The sequence below is a fragment of the Mastigoproctus giganteus genome, chromosome 5 (genome assembly GCF_048544385.1).
Source record: "Mastigoproctus giganteus isolate SK-2022 chromosome 5, ASM4854438v1, whole genome shotgun sequence".
In the NCBI taxonomy this organism is placed as follows: domain Eukaryota; kingdom Metazoa; phylum Arthropoda; class Arachnida; order Uropygi; family Thelyphonidae; genus Mastigoproctus; species Mastigoproctus giganteus.
The window spans coordinates 171,015,679-171,035,094 of NC_143579.1; the positions used below are offsets into that span (position 1 = coordinate 171,015,679).

At 38.9% G+C, this 19,416-nt stretch overlaps 1 protein-coding gene across 1 annotated transcript in view; it reads right to left on the reverse strand.

Moving 5' to 3' along the window:
- The window catches only part of LOC150085841 (ankyrin repeat domain-containing protein 27-like), a 289,235-nt gene that overhangs the window by 166,604 nt on the left and 103,215 nt on the right, over positions 1–19,416 (reverse strand). Inside the window, exon 7 of the mRNA XM_090373518.1 lies at positions 7,256–7,318. Coding sequence (XP_090229644.1) covers positions 7,256–7,318 — 63 coding nt within the window. The remainder of the gene's footprint in view (positions 1–7,255; positions 7,319–19,416) is intronic.

Below are 19,416 nucleotides of genomic sequence, written 5' to 3' on the forward strand. Positions count from 1 at the left end.
CCAGTGTCCATTTCCTCCTCGGCAAAGAGCTCCAAAACTGAATCTTCGGGTACCTCCTTCTGCTCGACATCCATCTTTTCTTGGGTACTAGGGGGTACTTCACCTTTCTTATTCTTTTCTTTCGTAATTACTTATGTTAATTGTGGAGCATTAGGAGGTACCGATATAGGAGTGGCAGCTGACTGGTCTTTCTGTGCAGGTTTTTGAGGACTTAAGAGATAGCGTGCGATGGGAGTGAATGATTCTTTTGGAGGAATGGTCATGTCCGTCTGAGTTCCGGTGGAACATCTCCCTGCTACCTTCTGGGCGTAGGTAGGTTTGTTGATGTTGAGAGGTTTCACCGCTTTCCTTGCCTCCTGGTACGATATGTTTAGCTCTGCCTTCAGCCGTTGAATTTCTTTTTCTTCTTTCCACCTCTGGCATGCTCATGAATAGGCTGGATGTTCTCCCTCACAGTTAATGCAGGTGGGTTTTGCAGCTGAACATGCTGTTGTTTCGTGGTCCTTTGCACCACATGGAGTCACCATGCAAGAACTCCAAGGCAGACCATTTGAGAATGTCCATACTTCTGGCATTTAAAACACCGTAAAGGGTGCGGAACATATGGACGCACTGAGCAGTTGATGTAGCCAGCTTTAATCTCATCAGGAGGTTTGGGCGAGTTAAAAGTCAGGATAATGCTCCTGGTTTTAACAAGTTTCCCATCCCTACGCACATTTATTCTCTTAACGGCACCCTGTGGTTTCAATTCTAAGCAGATTTCCTCCTCGGTTACGTCGAGAAGGTCCCATTCCGAAATGACACCTCTCGATGAATTGAGTGTTTTATGTGGTGTCACTGTTATGGGTACTCCTCCGATTGATGTTGCACGGAGTAGCTGCTCAGACTGCCTGTCAGTTTTGGTTTCAATTAAGAGGTCTCCAGAACGGAGCCACTTAACTGATTTGGGTGACCCTGCTAACCCATCTAACCCTTTCTGTATGAAGAAGGGCGACATTTTGCCAATCGGTTTTTCAGTGGTGGAATGTATAATTAGAAATCTTGGAACAGGCCCTGATGATATTTCTGTTCGCTGCCTCTTTGTAGCAATAATGCTCTCTGGATCTTTATCTATGTTTTCAGATAGGGACCGGGTTGGGGCCCCTGAAGAAGTTAATTTATCAGGATTCATGAAGTTTTTTATATGGTTCAGTGCCCGGGCTCCCCACCCACCACGGAGCCCAAAGGGATGCCCACTACCCGGCATGCAATAAATGCACTCGGGAGTGGAACGCCAGGGCTACCCAGACACCATACCTGCACCGCTGCCAGCCTGAATCCTGTCCCTCGGACCATGTGGGTAGGGGCGTGGCATTGACACGGTTGACCCCCGCAGGCGAGCCTACTAGCCGATTGATCCTAGCCGGGCCTTCCAGGACCACCCGTCTTGTCGAAGCAGGGGCCAAAGTGGTGTATTGAAGCTGCGCCCCTCAACCACCAGGATCCCCCTTTCCAAATTTCCATTGGTCGCAGCGCACGGCAAACACGCCGGATTCCATTGATGTAAGCCTGGAACCTGGGCTGTGGGTGTTGGATCCCAGTGATGCTAGTCTGGAAGTCCAGCAGCGTCACTGGGAGGTCCCCTCACCACGTACAGGTGCCCACGTCGAGGGGAACAAAACACGCAGCCATGTTTACAAATGCTAATATTGGCTCAGAGGAAGGACCATGTGGTCTGGTCAGAGACAATCATAAAGTGAAATAAGTAGGCACTGGTTAACATGATCACTGGTTAGTGGAATAAGCCACTTTATTTCAAAAAATCAATTTAGGTCATTAAAATGCACTACATTTTCCTTATATATTCGGTTATAAGAATCAATTTTGAATGCCTTTGTAATATTTTTCTAAAGCACAATTCTGGAGGTCACTACCATAAAACAATAAAAACAATTTGCAGTTTCTGGTTTACTGGGCTTTTCTGTTAGTGCAATCTATTATAAACGGGTGGAAAACTCAAGCTCATTGCATTTGCGATAACACCAATAGCTGGAATTCTGTGGGTTTTTACTTTATTATGGTGAAACATGTTTCCCCTTTACTGAACTCTTTAATCATATAAAAAACAAATAAATTTTCAGAATCTTCTCTTCATTTCTATTTTTTAAGCTTTGTAAACTTGTGACTCTGTCTCTTACTTGTGCGTATCGTGTCATTTGCAATTTTTGCATGCCATGTTCTTTGTTATCAATTGCCTATCTTTTTTATTGTTTTAAATTTTACAACCAAAAAAAAAAAAAAAAATGCCAGTGAATAGAAATATCAATTAGTTGGTATGTACATATTACAGTATTAATTAAGCTATATACATAAGCATAAATTTATTTTATTTTGCTAACCTGTGGAAAATATTCTTCCGATTTTCATGTATTATTAATTTTGTTAATTGGTAATGTAATAAAGTGTAAAAATTTGTGCTGTATACCTTTACTTTTATAGACAGTGGATAATATTCCTCCTATTTTCACTTATTAGAATCATCATTTAATAGAATTAAAATTCAATTCACACATGTGAACATGCTTACTACACTGAGTGGACAGAAATCATGGGATACCTACCTAGTAATGGGTAGACCACCTTTCACCTGGATAAGGGCAGTCACATGGTGAGGCATTAAGTCCACTAGTTCACAAAAGCGTTCCACAGGTATTTCCATTCATGCTTGCTGCACCACACTCCATAATTCTGTCACATTCCTAGGCAGAGGATCCAAAGCTCAAATGCACCTTTTCACAGCATCCCAAAGATGCTCCACAGGGTTCATGTCTGGTGAACAGGGAGGCCATTCCATGGTGATAAAATCTGCAAAATGCTCGTCGAACCATGTTCTAGTCACCACGGCACTTTGGAGAGGGGCATTGTCCTTCTGGAAGAGTCCCTTCCCTGTGGGTGTGTGATGACCATGAAGTGTAACCTGGACCATTCAGAGATGCGTTTAGCCATAAAGGTCCCAATGTGTTGGGACCTTTATGGCTAAACGCCATAAAGGTCCCAACACATTGGGACCACCTTTGACCACCTTTGACCACAGTTGACCACCTTTCACCTGGATAAGGGCAGTCACATGGTGAGGCATTAAGTCCACTAGTTCACAAAAGCGTTCCACAGGTATTTCCATTCATGCTTGCTGCACCACACTCCATAATTCTGTCACATTCCTAGGCAGAGGATCCAAAGCTCAAATGCACCTTTTCACAGCATCCCAAAGATGCTCCACAGGGTTCATGTCTGGTGAACAGGGAGGCCATTCCATGGTGATAAAATCTGCAAAATGCTCGTCGAACCATGTTCTAGTCACCACGGCACTTTGGAGAGGGGCATTGTCCTTCTGGAAGAGTCCCTTCCCTGTGGGTGTGTGATGACCATGAAGTGTAACCTGGACCATTCAGAGATGCGTTTAGCCATAAAGGTCCCAATGTGTGCCAGTTGAACATGTCCCAGACCATTACCGACCATCCACCTGATTGAACAGTTGCTTGTTGACATGATGGGTGTATAGCTTCATGCGGTTTCCACCAGATATGCACCCTCCTGTCCACTCGAAATAACTGGAAATGGGACTCATCGGACCAGCTCCAATCATCCAAGGTCTAGTTCCAATGTTCTTTTGCCCAGTTGAGATGTAGAGTCCTGTGTTATGGTGTTAACAATGGAACTCTGGGGTTCGGCAGCTCCCATAACCTACTGCTGCTAATGATCGCCTGATGGTCTTGATGGAGACGTTTTTGGCACCTCCCTTGAAGTTGGTGGTGATTTTTGCCACTGTCTCACTCTGATTGGCCGAAACAATGCGAGACAGACGTCAATGGCCACATTCATCTGCCACCTTTATCTGCCCACAGCGATGTCCATGATGAGATATTATTCTGGAAATGGCATATTCCCGATACACTCTTGATACTGTCGAACAGGAATAGCGCAATTTCTGTACCACTTCCACAACAGAGTGACCCATGTGTCGGGCACCCACTATCAATCTTCTTTCAAAGTTGGTTAACTCACAACTTTATCTATACTGACATTGAATTACCGTCTACTCATGTGCAGTTTACCTATATACCCACTAAGCAGTGGGTTTGTCCACCAGCAAGAGGGGTGACAGCATTGCTTTGTCCAGAAACCAGGTATCCCATGAATTCTTTCCTTTCAGTGTACATATCGTATAGTGAACAGTATTTTATTATGGAGAGTCCATCATAAAGTGATTTGATCGTACAGTGAACCAATCGTAAAGTGGGGGGTCCCACTGTATTTCAATGATTCATGATTTGTCATGTTCCTACATATCTCAACTTGAATCATACTAATTTTGATCCCACTATGTTTTTAGGTTGTGCTGCTGTAACAGAAAGAAAGAAGACACCTGTATAAAATTATAGATTTGTTGAAATTGGAGCATCGTTCAATCGTAAACTTTCTTACCAAAGAAGGAAATGAGCCAAATGCCATTCATGAAAGGATATTGGCTGTCTATGGCAATAGTGCACCTTCAGAGTACCAGGTGAAATTCTGGTCAAAACAATTCAAGTGGGGCAGAGAGTCCATCAAAGGTGATCCACTCCAGAAATGTGCCAAGCTGTGGAAACCCTTGTGCTGAATGACAGACACTTAAAGGTGTCCCAAATCTCTAGTTGTTGTTGTTGTTATTTTGTTTTTAGGAGCATTAGCAACTAAGGCCATATTGCTCCGGGGATATGCGGTGGTCATTACCTGACTTTTCCACATCCTCCGTATTTGGTGGTCACGGGCTCGAACCCCGGTCTAATCAAGAAGTGTGTGCCAAATCTCTAGAGAATATGACATATCTGAGAGAACAGTTATAACCATCCTCCATGAACATTTGGTGATGACTAAGACCAGTGCAAGGTGGGTCCCCAGATTTCTGACCCCTGTGCTGAAGCAATTCAGAGTATGCTGCTGTGAGGAGAATTTAGAGCTTTATGGAAGCGATCCTCAAACTTTCATCTCCAGAATTGTTATGGGTGATGAAACATGGGTTCATCACCAGGTCAAGGACCATCACCTTGGTCCATCACCAAGCAAGAATCAATGCAATGGAAACACAAGGGTTCTCCCCCACCCAAAAATCAGGCACAACCTTCAGCTGACAAGATTATGGCTACCATTTTTTGGGATGCTGTGGGAATTTTGTACATTTAATATTTAGAACACAAGCAGACAGTCACTGCAGAGTCATATGCATCTCTACTGTATAACCTAATGGATATCATAAAGGAAAAACACAGACTAGATCTGACTCTCAAAAGTATTTCCTGTTTCGACACCTCAAGAAAAAGTATGTGGATGTCACTTTGCTGATGATAATGAACTCAAGTCTGCTGTTTTTGTGTTCTTTGTTGGATTAGGACAAAGAATTTTATTTGTCTGGTATTACCTCACTGTCAACAAAATGAAACAAATGTATTGAAGTTCAGGACAGTTAAGAAAAGACATGAGGATCAGAAGGCAGAGCACAGTACCAGAAAATCAACTTGGATTTATCCCAGGATGATGTACAATGGATCTCCACTTTTCTCCTTGATACAAAAAGCATATAACAGAGTCCAAAGAGAAATTATCTGGTGGGCAATGACAAATAAGAGAATTATGTTACAGTGGTAATGGGCAGTAATCAGATCAGAATAACTGCAGGGAAAGCCTGCTACTCTGATATTGCAGTTACACTATATCAAGGATCGGTGCTAAGCCTTTACCTGTGCCTTTTGGTGTTAGGTGAGGGAACAACAGAAATGTGATTTCATTGATTTCAAGATTTCAAACATCATTGGGCTATGAAATATGCAGATAACAGTCTTTATGGATAGGAATAGAGAGGAATAAGGATGGAGAGTAACAATGTACAAGTTTGTGTAATAGCATCATGTTAGTGTACATTGTTAAACTTTCACACAGCCTTAGGCTTATGCCCTAAAAGCATTTTAGGATGGAGAGTAAACAAATGGAGCAAGAGTATGGAAAAGAGGAGCTTTAGCTAAATTTGGCCAAGATACAGTACATGTAATATTTCAGAGTGGGGAGGGAGTAGGATGAAGGAAAACTGTTCTTTCTTTTACATTTAGCTTCAACTATTTATCTTCTACTTTTCTCTCAATTTTCTCAAAATCATTCAAGCTCCTTGTTAGAATTTGACACACTTCTGACATCCACATCCTTAAATTCCTCATGTGTGAATGTAGATGCAAAATGCTTGTTCAGTTTGTCAGCAACCAGAGCAGGATCCTTAACAGTTAAACAATCAAAATTAAATAGGTCACTGTGATTCATCCCCTTTCTTCTAATGTTTACATATGTAAAGACGTCTTCCTGGTTTTCCTTTGCATCTTTGCCAAAGACTTCTCATAATCTATCTCAGCTTGCTAACCTCCTTTGTGACCTGATTGCAAACTAATTTACATCTACCACTGGCTTCTGCATCACCTGATAATTTATATGCATTCCATTCATTTTTATTCTTTGCCACAATTCTTGTTAGTAATTTGAGATCGTTAAACATCCTTGGTCTAAGCCTTGAGGAGTATCCCTTAGTTTGTATGAAAAGCCTAGTAGCTTCTATGATTACTTCCCATTTAGAATTTTCTGTTGGTAACATAATCAGTTGGTTCCACTGTATACAATTTAAAAAACTGTCTGAGATCATAGCAGTCACCTTTATGAATGCAAAAGCCCTTCCCTTTGCTCTTGACAGTAGTTACATCTTTAAGTAATTCCCACATCAATAGATGATCACAGTGATCACTACCACCTAGTGGGTCTTTTAAAGAATGCCCACTGAGAAGTGAGCATCCTATATAAACTATTAAATTAAGATTAAATGTGTTTGTGATAAACATTTGGATAATAGTGTGAGCCAGCTTTGATGATATACATACCACTGCAAACTAGCAGATAAAATTCACAATCAGATTTTACACAGTAATTTTATAAAAATAAGTTTTATTATACTTTAAAAATATTTTTAGTGTTCAGATATATTTCATTATTTAACAAATAAAACATTGTTGCTCAAAACTTGAAAGTTTTCTCATGTTGATTTTCAATGCCCTTCCCCACCACAAGTTGTGCATACCAGTCTTAGCAGTTTGGATAGAACAGTTATATATAATTTGGCTTGCTTGATAACAAAACAATTACATTTTCAAATAGATGAAATACATAGAATCAAGTAATGCATAGTATGTATGGAGGTACTTGCCTTTTGATAAAACATAGGATCTAATGGCCTTTCCACTAGAAGAATTTTATAAGGTTTATAGTTCTGAAACAGAGTGAAAAAAAAATTAATTCCATAAACTAATACATTAACTTTTTTTTTTTGGCAACACACAAAATAAGCTACTTTCAACTAAAACTGCTATGCTGATCATGAGAATAGCATGAAAAAAGGTTGCAGTGAATGTATACATACATTGGGACATTGCTAGTTTTACTTTTAATACAAGATGTGAGTGCACACATATGTGCGTGTGTGTGTGCATGCGGTGTGGCAATTAAGTTCCTAAACTGGTGCTGTTGCAGTCATATACAATGTGTATGAAAATAAACAGAAGTGGTATGCCTTAGTTCAAACTTCGTCCAACAGATGGTGGTACAAAGATTGTCTGCTAGGCTGACAGGTTGCAGGTAAAAACCAGTTTTTTTAGTAGCATTAACATTCCATGTCACAAATTTTGCAAAGATGCAATGAACAAATATCAAATTTTGCTGAAAATTGGAAAAATCTGTAAAAGAAACATACAAAATATTAAAACTGTTTATGGTAATAAAATGTTAAGTCATACCAATGTATTTGAATGGTGTAAGCAGTTCAAATATTGATTTGAGGATGGTTCATTATCACCCAAGAAGTGAGTGTCTGTCAACCTCTTGAAATGAGGGGAGAGAGAGAGAGAGAGAGAGAGAGAGAGAGAGAGAGAGAGAGAGAGAGAGAGTTGCCAAAAGTTTTGGAAATTGTGGCAAGAGATCCCTGTTTGACCCTCAGAATGATGGCTGATGAGCTGGATATGGAATAAGGAGACTACAGTCAAATTTTCCACAAATATTTAGGGAAAAGGAAGGTCTATGCAAAATTTGCCTCACAGATGAGCAGAAGCAATGAAGAACGTCGTAATTTGTGAAGACTTCATCCAAACTTATCAAGGCAATTCGATTTCCTTGACTATATTGTCACTGGAGATGAGCATTGAGTGTTTCAATACAACCCAGAAATTTAGGATCAGAGCATGCAGTGGACTTAAAAATTATCACCAAGGCCCAAAAGGTTTTATTTACAGAAGTCCAGATTCAAGATGATGCTGATCATGTTTTTTGACAAACAGGATGTGATTCAGAATTTGTATCTGAAGGGGAGAGGTCAATGCTGCATTCTACGTACAGGTGCTTCAAAGACTGCTGAAGTGCATTTCCCAGGTGTCAACAATTTCAAGAGAAAAGCAGCTGGTTCTTGTTGCACGACAATACCCCTGCCATTCTGCACTTGTGAACATATCTCTTATGAAATGTGGCATTATTGACTCTTCTTAAACTTTTAGAATGGAGCAATAAGTGCATTCAATGAGGTGGCGATTACTTGGAATAAAAATAAAACCATTTTAGCATTAGCAAAGGAATATGATGCAAGAAAGCAAGCTTATACAGCAACAGCCAAAAAAAAAACCCTTCCCATTTCAACCATCCATTTGCTCCAAATGTTTGTCTAGTTCTGCCTTGAATTTATTTAAGCTGTCAACTTCAACAACAGATGTAAGTTTGTTCCAGCAATCAACCGCCTGCTGCTAAAGGCAAACTTCCGCAGATCTATTCTCCAACTGTCTTTCCATAATTTGGATTCATATCCCCTGAGGCAATTATAATCTGGGCAACAGGAAGAATCCCATAAGCATTGAGCATGCACAACTCATTCAAGGCCTTATACACTTCAATCAGATCACCTTGAAGATGCCTAGTCTCCAGACACTGCAATTTACAAAACTTAGGCCTTTCTTCACAAGAGCAACCCTTTGTTCCATTCACTAATCTTGTTGCCCTTCTCTGTACTCATTCCAGCAGCTCTACATCCTTCCTAAAATGAGGCTTCCAGACCTGTATATGGTACTCAAGGTGTGGTCTGTCCATTGCCTTATACAAGGGGATAATCACCTCCTTTTCTATGCAAGAAAAATTCCTGTATATCATTGACAAGACACCATGAGCTACTCATGCAGTCCATCTGCACTGTCAGAAAATTTCATATCTCGCTGCACAATTACCCCCAAGTCTTTTACATTTTCTACCACCCTCAGTGTAGAACAGCACAGTTGATACATTACTCTGGGGTTACTGCTACCCATATGCAGTACTTTACATTTGTCAATGTTAAACTTCAGCTGCCACCTCTCAGCCCATCTGTTCAACTTTTATAGATCCTATTGCAGTAGTGTCATTAACAACCCCAGCCAACCTTCAAACTACGACAATAAGCCTGATATATAAGCCATCATCAGTATCATTAATAAATACAGAAAACAACAATGCGCCCAACACTGAACCCTGGGAGATTCCACTAATAATTACTCCAAGAAGAGTAGTGGCTATTGATTACCACTCTGTCTTCTCCCACTCAACCATCCCTTTATCCATAGTAGCAATTTGTCTCCAATGCCACACTGCTCCAATTTGTGCAGCAGTCTTCCATGTGCAACAGTATCAAAAGCCTTCCTAAGATCCAAGTATATGATATCAAAATTATTTTTTTGCATCCAGTTCCTTTGTGACCACATCGTAATATCCAATCAAACTGGTCACACAAAACTTCCCCTTAACAAACCCATGCTGTGTCTGAACCATTATTGCACTCTTGTCTAGGTGATCCTGTACCTCCCTTTAACCAGTGACTCCATTATTTTCCTTGTAACAGAAGTTAAACTAACAGGTCTATAATTATTTGTGTTATCTTCTGAACCCACTTTGTGAATTGGGGATAATTTTTACATCTCCAGTCCATGGGTACCTCTCCTGAGTCCAAGGAAGCTCTCATAATTATCGCTAAGGGTTTGCTTACTTCCTTTGCTGCCTCCTTTAATATAACTGGATAGATCCCATCCACTCCAGGTGTCTTCCTTATGTTTATCTTCAGAAATTTCTCCTCCACTTTGCTCCAAGTTATTACAAAATTTTTTAGCTCCTTCACTTAGTGTTCTTTTTATTGCACCAGTCTGGGAACTTTATATTGCCACATTTCGTACATGTATATTATGGAATCTGAAATAATAATGTTACTTAAAAGATAAAAAAACTTCTTTTACTTATAAAACATCATAATCTTCATTAAGTAGAAATATTAAAACAAAAAAATATATATAATAGTGGCTAAAAATTCAATAAAAAAAGTTTGTATAATAATTCAGTTATGGTGGGTGACATTAATCATACAAAAGTTGGATTTCACTTTTGTTGACATTGTTCCATTACACTTATCCTGGGGTACTCCTTCAATTTTTTCATTATCAACAACAACACCACCCAAGTTATCAGCAAAAATATCCAGATATGAATGTAAAAGGTATATTTTAAAAAACATCCAGAAAATTAAATTACAAAGTTAAACAACAGTTCTTCCACCAGTTGTTTAAAGTTCTGTTTTATATTACCTAAAAACACATTAAAAGCCAATTTAAAAGACTATCATGCAGAAAATTTAAGAGAGTTTAGTTTTGTTTTAAACTGATATCATGCAATGGAGATTAAATTCAATGGAAATTAGATTCAATGCTGATAGGATTCTTCCTCTTGATTGCATTCCACAAATGAGGGGGCATAAATTCAAATTGAGGAAAGACGTCGAATAGATGTGCAGAAATTTGCCTTTAGCCGGGGGTGGTTGATTGCTGGAACAAACTTCCATCTGTCATTGTGGAAGTTGGTAGCTTAAATATATTCAAGGCTGAACTAAACAAATTTAAGGCTCAGATGGACAGGTATTTCAAATGAACAGAGGGGTGAAATGGGAGTGGTTTTTTTTTATTTATTTATTTATTTTATTTTATTATTTTTTTTTTTTTTGGCTGATGCTGCATAAGCTTGCTTTCTTGCATCAAATGCCTCTACTAATGCTAATGCTCTTTGAATACCACTCAACATCATACAGGTCTATGCACCAATGACATCATACATCAATGAAAAATACCAAAATTTTCTAGAAAACCTCAAATCCTAAACTGGGTCAAAATAAAAGGAATCAATGTAATTATGGGAGATTACAATGCCAAAGTTGGAGCAGGCAGGGATGACAACGCCTGTTGGCTTTTTTGGACTGGGAACAAGAAATGAAAGGGGAGATGCACTGGTTGACTTTTGCCAAGAGAATAAAATGGTCATCATGAACACCTGGTTAAAGCTACCACCACTACTACCACACATGGAAGGCTCCCAATGGCACCCAATCAAAGATTAATCAAAATCAGATCGACTACATCATTACCAATCAGATTCCAAAACACCATCAAAAGCATCAAACCTATCCTGGAGCTGATATCGGTTCAGATCACTGCCCACTAATAGGGAAGCTGGTTATAAAATTAAAGACAATCAAGGGTACAGGACTAAAGAAAGGCTGGGACAAATAAAAACTTCTCCTGTCTGCATATGGATGAAATTTCACAAGTATAACAGAAGAGCAAATGGAGAATAGTAATTTTGATCTGCAAGATAGAGACCCAGAATCGGAGTGGACTAATTAATAATGACAGATGCTATAAATGCAACTTTTGGATGGGCCCAAAGGAAAGCCAAGCAGCAATGGATGAAAAGTGAGATACTATAGTTAATGGAGTGCAGGGAAAACTTTAAGAACAAAGATGAGGAAAAATATAAGACATATGACAGTTTGATTAGAACAGAAATAAGGAAGGCAAAACAGATATGGATGGAGGAGAGATGCAAAAGAATTGAATATCTGCAAAATGAGCATAACATCTAATCCACAAAGAAGAGATGGAACTATACAACATCTGGAAAAACCATGCAAGAGGTCATATTCTAGATAAAAACAACAGGGAACTGGTGAGAAAACAACAAAAAAAGGACAGATGGCAAGAATATCTGAGGGAACTATACTGTATGAGGACAGAGAACTAAGAAACAACAACACCCAAACAGATGGTGAACATCAACTCTTTCTGATGGAAGAACTGAAGCAAGTGATTAAGTCAATGAACAATAACAAAGCTACTGGCATTTATAACATCCCAGCCAAAATGCTCAAGTACCTCATAACAAGAGGAAAACAACAGCTCCTCAATATTTTCAATGATATCCTCAATGGAGGAAACCTTCTGCTTGACTTTGAGATTCATCTTTATTCCCATATCAAAAAAGACAGGAGCAGCAAAATGTGCAAACCAGTACAATAAGCCTCATAAGCCATACCATGAAATTCTCTTGAAGATGAGTCTATGCAGAATTGAAGGCAAGATACAAAAACAAATTGGAAAAGACCAGATGGGTTTTAAAGGGGGGGGTGGCACAAGAGAAGCAATATTTTCACTAAATATACTGGCAGAAAGAGCAACTGAACACCAGCAGAACCCATTTTTGTCTGCTTCATTGACTTTAACAAAGCATCCGACTGCTTGAGACATGATATTCTATTCCAACTCTTGAACGAACTAAACATTGACCCCAAGGAACTAAGGATACTATGGCTACTATATCTTGAGCAAGAAGTGGCAATCACTGTAGAGGGAGAAAACACAGACTGGGTACAAATCCAGAAGGGAGTGAGGCAAGGTTGTGTGTTGTCTCCTGTGCCATACAATCTCTATGCCAAAACCATTATAGATATAATACAAGAGCCTAAAGAAGAAATTAATGTTAATGTTTCAGTTAAGAAACAACTAGTCCACAAAGAAGTATTATTGCCTGTGATATGCAGACAATACTACCCTCATTGCAACATCAGAGGAAAAGTTACAAATACTCCTCAACAAAGTTGTAACAGTCAGCAAACAGATAGGCTTAAGAATTAATGCCAAAAAGAACAAAACTATGGTCATAAACAAAAACACCTTGCCTAGAATCCAAATATGCTGTGCAACTCCCCCATCAAACAAGCGAACAGCTTTAAATATCTAGGGAATATCTTCACAAATAATAATGACTAAGGCACAGAAATTAGAAGCAGAACTGGTTTAGCCAGAGAGGTATTTAAGAATCTTAAGAACTTCCACTGCGACACTAAACTGGATTTTCAGAAAAGATATTGAATGGTCAAATGATACACATGGAGCACCCTCCTATATGGATGCACGACCTGGGTCATGCAGAAAGCTGAAATCAGGAAACTGGAAGCCTTTGAGATATGGACGCTCAGAAAAATGCTCAAAATTCCATGGACAGATCAGATCACCAACGAGCAGGTCCTTAAAAGGGCAAGGACCACAAGAACACTAACTACAATTGCAAGGGGAAGACTGCCTACCTCAGGCATATTATAAGGGGGAAGAATATGACTTGCAGAGACTAATCCTGCAAGGGAAGATTAAGGACAAAAGAGCAAAAATAAGACAAAGAAAAAATGGCTTGATAACATCAAAGAATAGACAGGAGGGTCTTTCGACACAATAACTATTTCACAAAGCAAGGGATAGAGTTGGCTGGAAAATGTTGGTTTCCAACATTCAAATTGAACACGGAACCTGAAGAATAAGATAGGTATCCACCTATCAACAAACTTTATTGATGGCTCCTTGCAACTGTCACTACCATTCTCGTGTTAGGGAAATGGCATGAAATTCTACAGTCATCTGAATAAGCAGTGGTAGAAGCTGAGGATGGAGATTTTGAATTATTTGAACTAAGGGATCCAATATGAATTCCATCCATATGGGATCCCTTCTTGTATGGAAGTTGAACTTGAAAGAACCTGAAAGGCTACAGACAGTTTTGGATGAATTAGTATTAGTAGTAGTATGGCATATATTTCAAGAAAGCAGGCTTATAAAGCATCAGCCAAAAAAAAAAAAAAAAAAAAATATTTTTCCAGCCGCCATTCCCTCCAATAATTTGTCTAGTTCTTCCTTGAATTTATTTAAACTACCCACTTCCACAACAACAGATGGAAGTTTGTTTCAACAATCAACCACCTGCTGGCTGAAGGCAAACCTCTGCACATCTATCCTGCAACCATCCTTCCTCAATTCAAATTTGTGTCCCCTCGTAGTAGTCTGAACAAGAGGAGGAAGAATGGCATTAACATTGAGCTTGCTCAATCCATTCAAAACCTTAAACTTCCGGATACTGCAAATTTGCAGAACTGAAACCTTTCTTCATAAGACCACCCTTTTGTTCCCTTCCCCAATCTCGTTACCCTTTCTCGGCACCCATTCCAGCAGTTCTACATCCTTCCTAAAATGAGGCCACCAGACCTGTATGCAGTACTCAAGATTTAGTCTAACCATTGCCTTATACGATGTGATAATTATATCCTTATTCACATAGCAAAGTTCCTGTATATCATTGAGAAAACCCATGAACTATCCTGGCACGTGTCTGCACTGCTCAGAGAACTTCATATCTGGCTGCACAATTATCCCAGGTCTTTGTCATTTTCCACTACCCATAATCCCAAATTAACAAATTTGCAATAATCTCAAATTACTGTTCCACACAGTTGGTACATTAATTTGGGATTACTGCTACATGCAATACCTTGCATTTGTCAATATTGAACTTCTACTGCCATTTCTCAGCCCATCTGCCTAATTTGTCTAGATCAGAGGTTCTCAAAGTGTGGGATGTGCCCCCAGGGAGAATGCTTCTTGATTTCATAAAACACTTTAACAAAATATGGACAAACCATCATTAATCCAGGTACAAAGCATTTTTTATTCATTTCTTTAAGGCTAAATATTGTAGCATATATTAATTTACAAAAGTATGTATATTCATAATAATTAGACTCTCATAATTAGACTCCCCAGAGTCTAATTATGCGAGCATCATTAGACTCTGGGGAGATTCCCTTGGATTGGAAAAGTGCAAATGTATCTCCCATACATAAGGGTGGCTCTAAAAGTGAAGTTGGAAATTATCGACCTGTCAGTCTGACTTCAGTAGTAGGGAAAATCATGGAGGCAATGATCAAGGGTGGAATTCAGGATCATTTGGATCGAATTGAAATTCTCAAGGATACTCAGCATGGTTTCGTAAAGGGAAAATCATGTTTAACAAATCTGGTTCGCTATTTCGAAAGGGTCACTCACGAGCTGGATTTAGGGAATAATTTCGACATTGTTTATTTAGATTTCAGCAAAGCTTCTGACTCAGTCCCACATGAGCGGTTGCTTTATAAGCTGGAACAGGTTGGAATCACTGGGAAAATCCTTAGATGGATAGAAGGATGGCTTCAGGGCAGGAGGCAGAGGGTTGTGATAAATGGCTATTCCTCAGATTGGGTTGATGTAAGAAGTGGGGTTCCCCAAGGATCAGTATTAGGACCACTGTTGTTTTTAATTTTCATAAACGACACTGATGAAGGGATAGAGGGCGTGATGTCTAAATTTGCAGATGATGTTAAAATTGGGAGAGTAGTTAATGATCACTGTCAAGCTGAGCTTCTTCAGAGAGACCTAGATAGACTTCAGGAATGGTCAGAAAAATGGCAGCTGTGCTTTAATCCAACAAAGTGTAAGGTATTACACCTGGGAAACAGTAATCCCAAAAAAACTTATTCACTTGTTGGAGTTCAACTAAAGCCAGTACTGGAGGAAAGGGACTTGGGTGTTACGATACGGTCAGACATGAAATTCTCTGAGCATTGTAAACAGGTTGCAAGGAAGGCCCATGGTGTCCTATCAATGATCTATCGAACTTTTGCAAGTAGAGATAGGGACGTGATAATCCCATTATATAAGGCTTATGTTAGACCACACTTGGAATACTGTGTTCAAGTATGGAGACCGCACCTGAAGAAAGACATCGAGCTTCTTGAAAGGGTGCAAAGAAGGGTAACTCGCCTGGTGAGATCGGCAAAAGGGCGTCCTTATGAAGAAAGACTTCGAATATGTGGGTTGCAGAGTTTGGAAACTAGACACCTTAGAGGAGATTTGATTGAGGTGTTTAAGGCTCTGAGAGGCATCAGTAAAATGAATGAGGACAAAATTTTCAAGATTATAAATGATGCTAGAACTAGGGGACATAAATTCAAGTTACGGGGGGAAATGTTTAGATTGGATTGCAGGAAGTTCTATTTTAGCCAGCGAGTTATAAATTACTGGAATAAGTTGCCTTCATGGGTGGTAGAGGCCGAGAGTTTGGGGAAATTCAAAGGTCATCTGGATAGTACTTTCGGGTAAGGGAAGCACATAGGATGATAGGTTTAATTTCCTTTTTATTTATTTTTTTATTTTATTAATTATTATTATTTAGTTATTTATTTTTATTTTTTTGTTTTTATCATTGTTTTGTTCGGATTTATTTTTTTTTATTTATTTTTTATTTTTTTTTTTGGCTGGTGCAGCATAAGCCATAGGCTTTCTTGCACCATGCGGCCGTTACTAATACTAATACTAATACTAATAACTAAACGTTATGTCACATTTTTTTTTTTGCACTAGTTCTGGACCCAGGGGCTCACATCTGGTGAGTACGGGCTTAGCACACCCAGGGTCCTGAGCTGGATATCATCATTCTTCTCTTTCTTGGCAATTGGCTTCTTTGCACCATAAGGCTAATAATAATAATAACAACAACAACTTGGGGTGGGGGCATGTGAAATCTATGAAAAATTATAAGGGAGCTGAAGGTATAAAAGTTTGGGAGTCTCACGTCTAGATCATAGTCATCATAGTCACACATAGTACCAAGCTGTATGCAATGTATTCTTTTATGTCTAAACAGACTGCAGTTAGGTGTTCTTTTCTGATAAAAGCATCTCTGAATTAGCTTCTATTTTTAACATGAGGTCTATAATAGACCTACTAGTGTAAAAGCCATATTGTGATGGAAGAATAAGATTTCCTATGGTTAATATCCAGATGAGGTGGGCATTAACCATTTTTTCTATGGCTTCTCTTATGCAGCTACTAAGGGCTGTGGGTTGGATCAGCAATGCTGTCAGTTGAATGGATTCCTGGCAGGAATCCATTCAACCAACATTTCTAACCCCTGAGGTACCTTATTTGATAATCCTTTTGCTAAATCAGCAGTAGGTGATGCATTAAACTCATTATACATTTTGATAATCCTTATTTGATAATCCTTTTGCTAAATCAGTAGGTGATGCATTAAACTCATTATGCATTTTGAGTTCTCCAAATATTTCCATTCCTACTGTATGTTTAATACTTTTAAATACAAGCAAGTTTCAATTTGTGAAATTTTTCAGAAAATAATTCTGAGTATCCATCACTGTGATCCACCTTTGGGTGGTACGAAGATAATTTTGATTATGACTTAGAGAGCACATCTACAGTTCCACCTGCAAAAACAAAGGAATCCAAGAGAAAGGCCCAGTATTTCAAGGAGGAAATGGACAAACATTTAGAGGGAATTGTTTTGTAATTTTTGTTTTTTTTGTTTTTTTTGGATGATGCTGCATAAGCTCATACACTTGCTTTCTTGCATCACATGCCACTACTACTACTATTTCATCTTTGTTTGTTGCATACTAATTATTTATCTTATATCTCTGGGAGTGAAATTAGAAATAAAAAAAATAAAGCTAAAATAAGAAACACTGCTTCTCTCCCTTCTTTTATGCATTTAAACTCCATAGGAGACAGTGAAACCTAAGTTTATCCATGCAATGTAGGTAGTCCTGATGATATCGTTGGCACCAGGCAAAACCACAAATGTGCAAATTTCTCACTTTTTATCTAAATGAATTCTTGAAGCTGTTTCTTGGTCAACTACACCATGCCAAAGACTAATATGTGTATTTCAATGCCAAGTGGTTGAAAATGTTACATACATTTTCACTTATCTGTGAAAAACACACTTCTCACCATGCAGATTTACTTCTGTTAGTGTGGCATGGTAAATACTGACACTTCTGTTAGTTTGGTAAATACTGACACTTCTGTTAGTTTGGCGTGGTAAATACTGACACTTCTGTTAGTTTGGCGTGGTAAATACTGACAGAGCAATTTGCAAAAGTACCACTTTCGGGTTTTTGGTGAGTGGGGGGGGGGGTAGGCCAGGTCATGCATGTGTTACGTGTATGGTTTTGTTTGTCCCTGTTTGCTAATCAGTATTATCATTTAGTTGTCCTTTGTAACATCTCATTTTTGTGATCAAAAGTAAAATTTGAAATAATGAGTACAAGAACACAAAAAATTCTTGCACCATTTCCTCACTTCAAATGGAATCTGATTTGGAAGATGAAGATTGCAATCCCTTGAATGACTTTTAAGTTTCAGATGATGATAAAAATTATGTACCCTCCGATGACAATAGTGACTCATCACTTATGGCTTTAATGTACATGTACTTTGTAAAAATTATCCTCAGTTTAACAACCATTAGACACACATTTTTTGAGCCAGAACATTCAGAAATGGAGTGCAACTTTCAATGCACTCTTAAAGTTGAGAGAAAAGCCAAGTATGTACTCATGTATGTCCCTGAGGGATGGGCCCAAAATAATTAGGGTGCAAAATTAAAACCTACACCATTCTGTGTTATATTAGCATTAGTAGAGGCATTTGATGCAAGAAAGCAAGCTTATGCAGCATCAGCCAAAAAATAAATAAATAAATAAATAAATAAAAAATAACCACTTCCACTTCACCCCTCTGTTCATTCGAAATACCTATCCAGCTGAGCCTTAAACTTGTTTAGGCTATCAACTTCCACGACAAGGGATGGAAGTCTGTTCCACCAACCAACCACCCGCTAGCTAAAGGCAAATTTCCGCACGTCAATCCTACATCTGTCTTTCCTCAATTTGAATTTATGCCCTCTCAGATAATTATTCTGAGCAAGAGGAAGAATCCCATCAGCATTGAGCATGCTCAAACCATTCAAGGCTTTATACACCTCTATAAAATTACCTCGCTGGTGCCTAGTCTCCAGACACTGTAATTTGCAAAACTTGGTTCTTTCTTTGTAAGAGCAACCCTTTGTTCCATTCACTAACCTTGTTGCCCTTCTCTGTACTCGTTACAACAGCTCTATATTCTTTTTAAAATGAGGCCTCTAGACCTGTGTACAGTACTCAAGGTGTGGCCTGACCATTGCCTTATACAAGGGGATAATCACCTCCTTATCCCTGCTAAAAAAAATTCTTGTATATCATTGAGAAGACACCATGAGCTACTCTTGCAGACTGTCTGCACTGCTCAGAGAACTTCATATCTGCCTGCACAATTACCCCCAGGT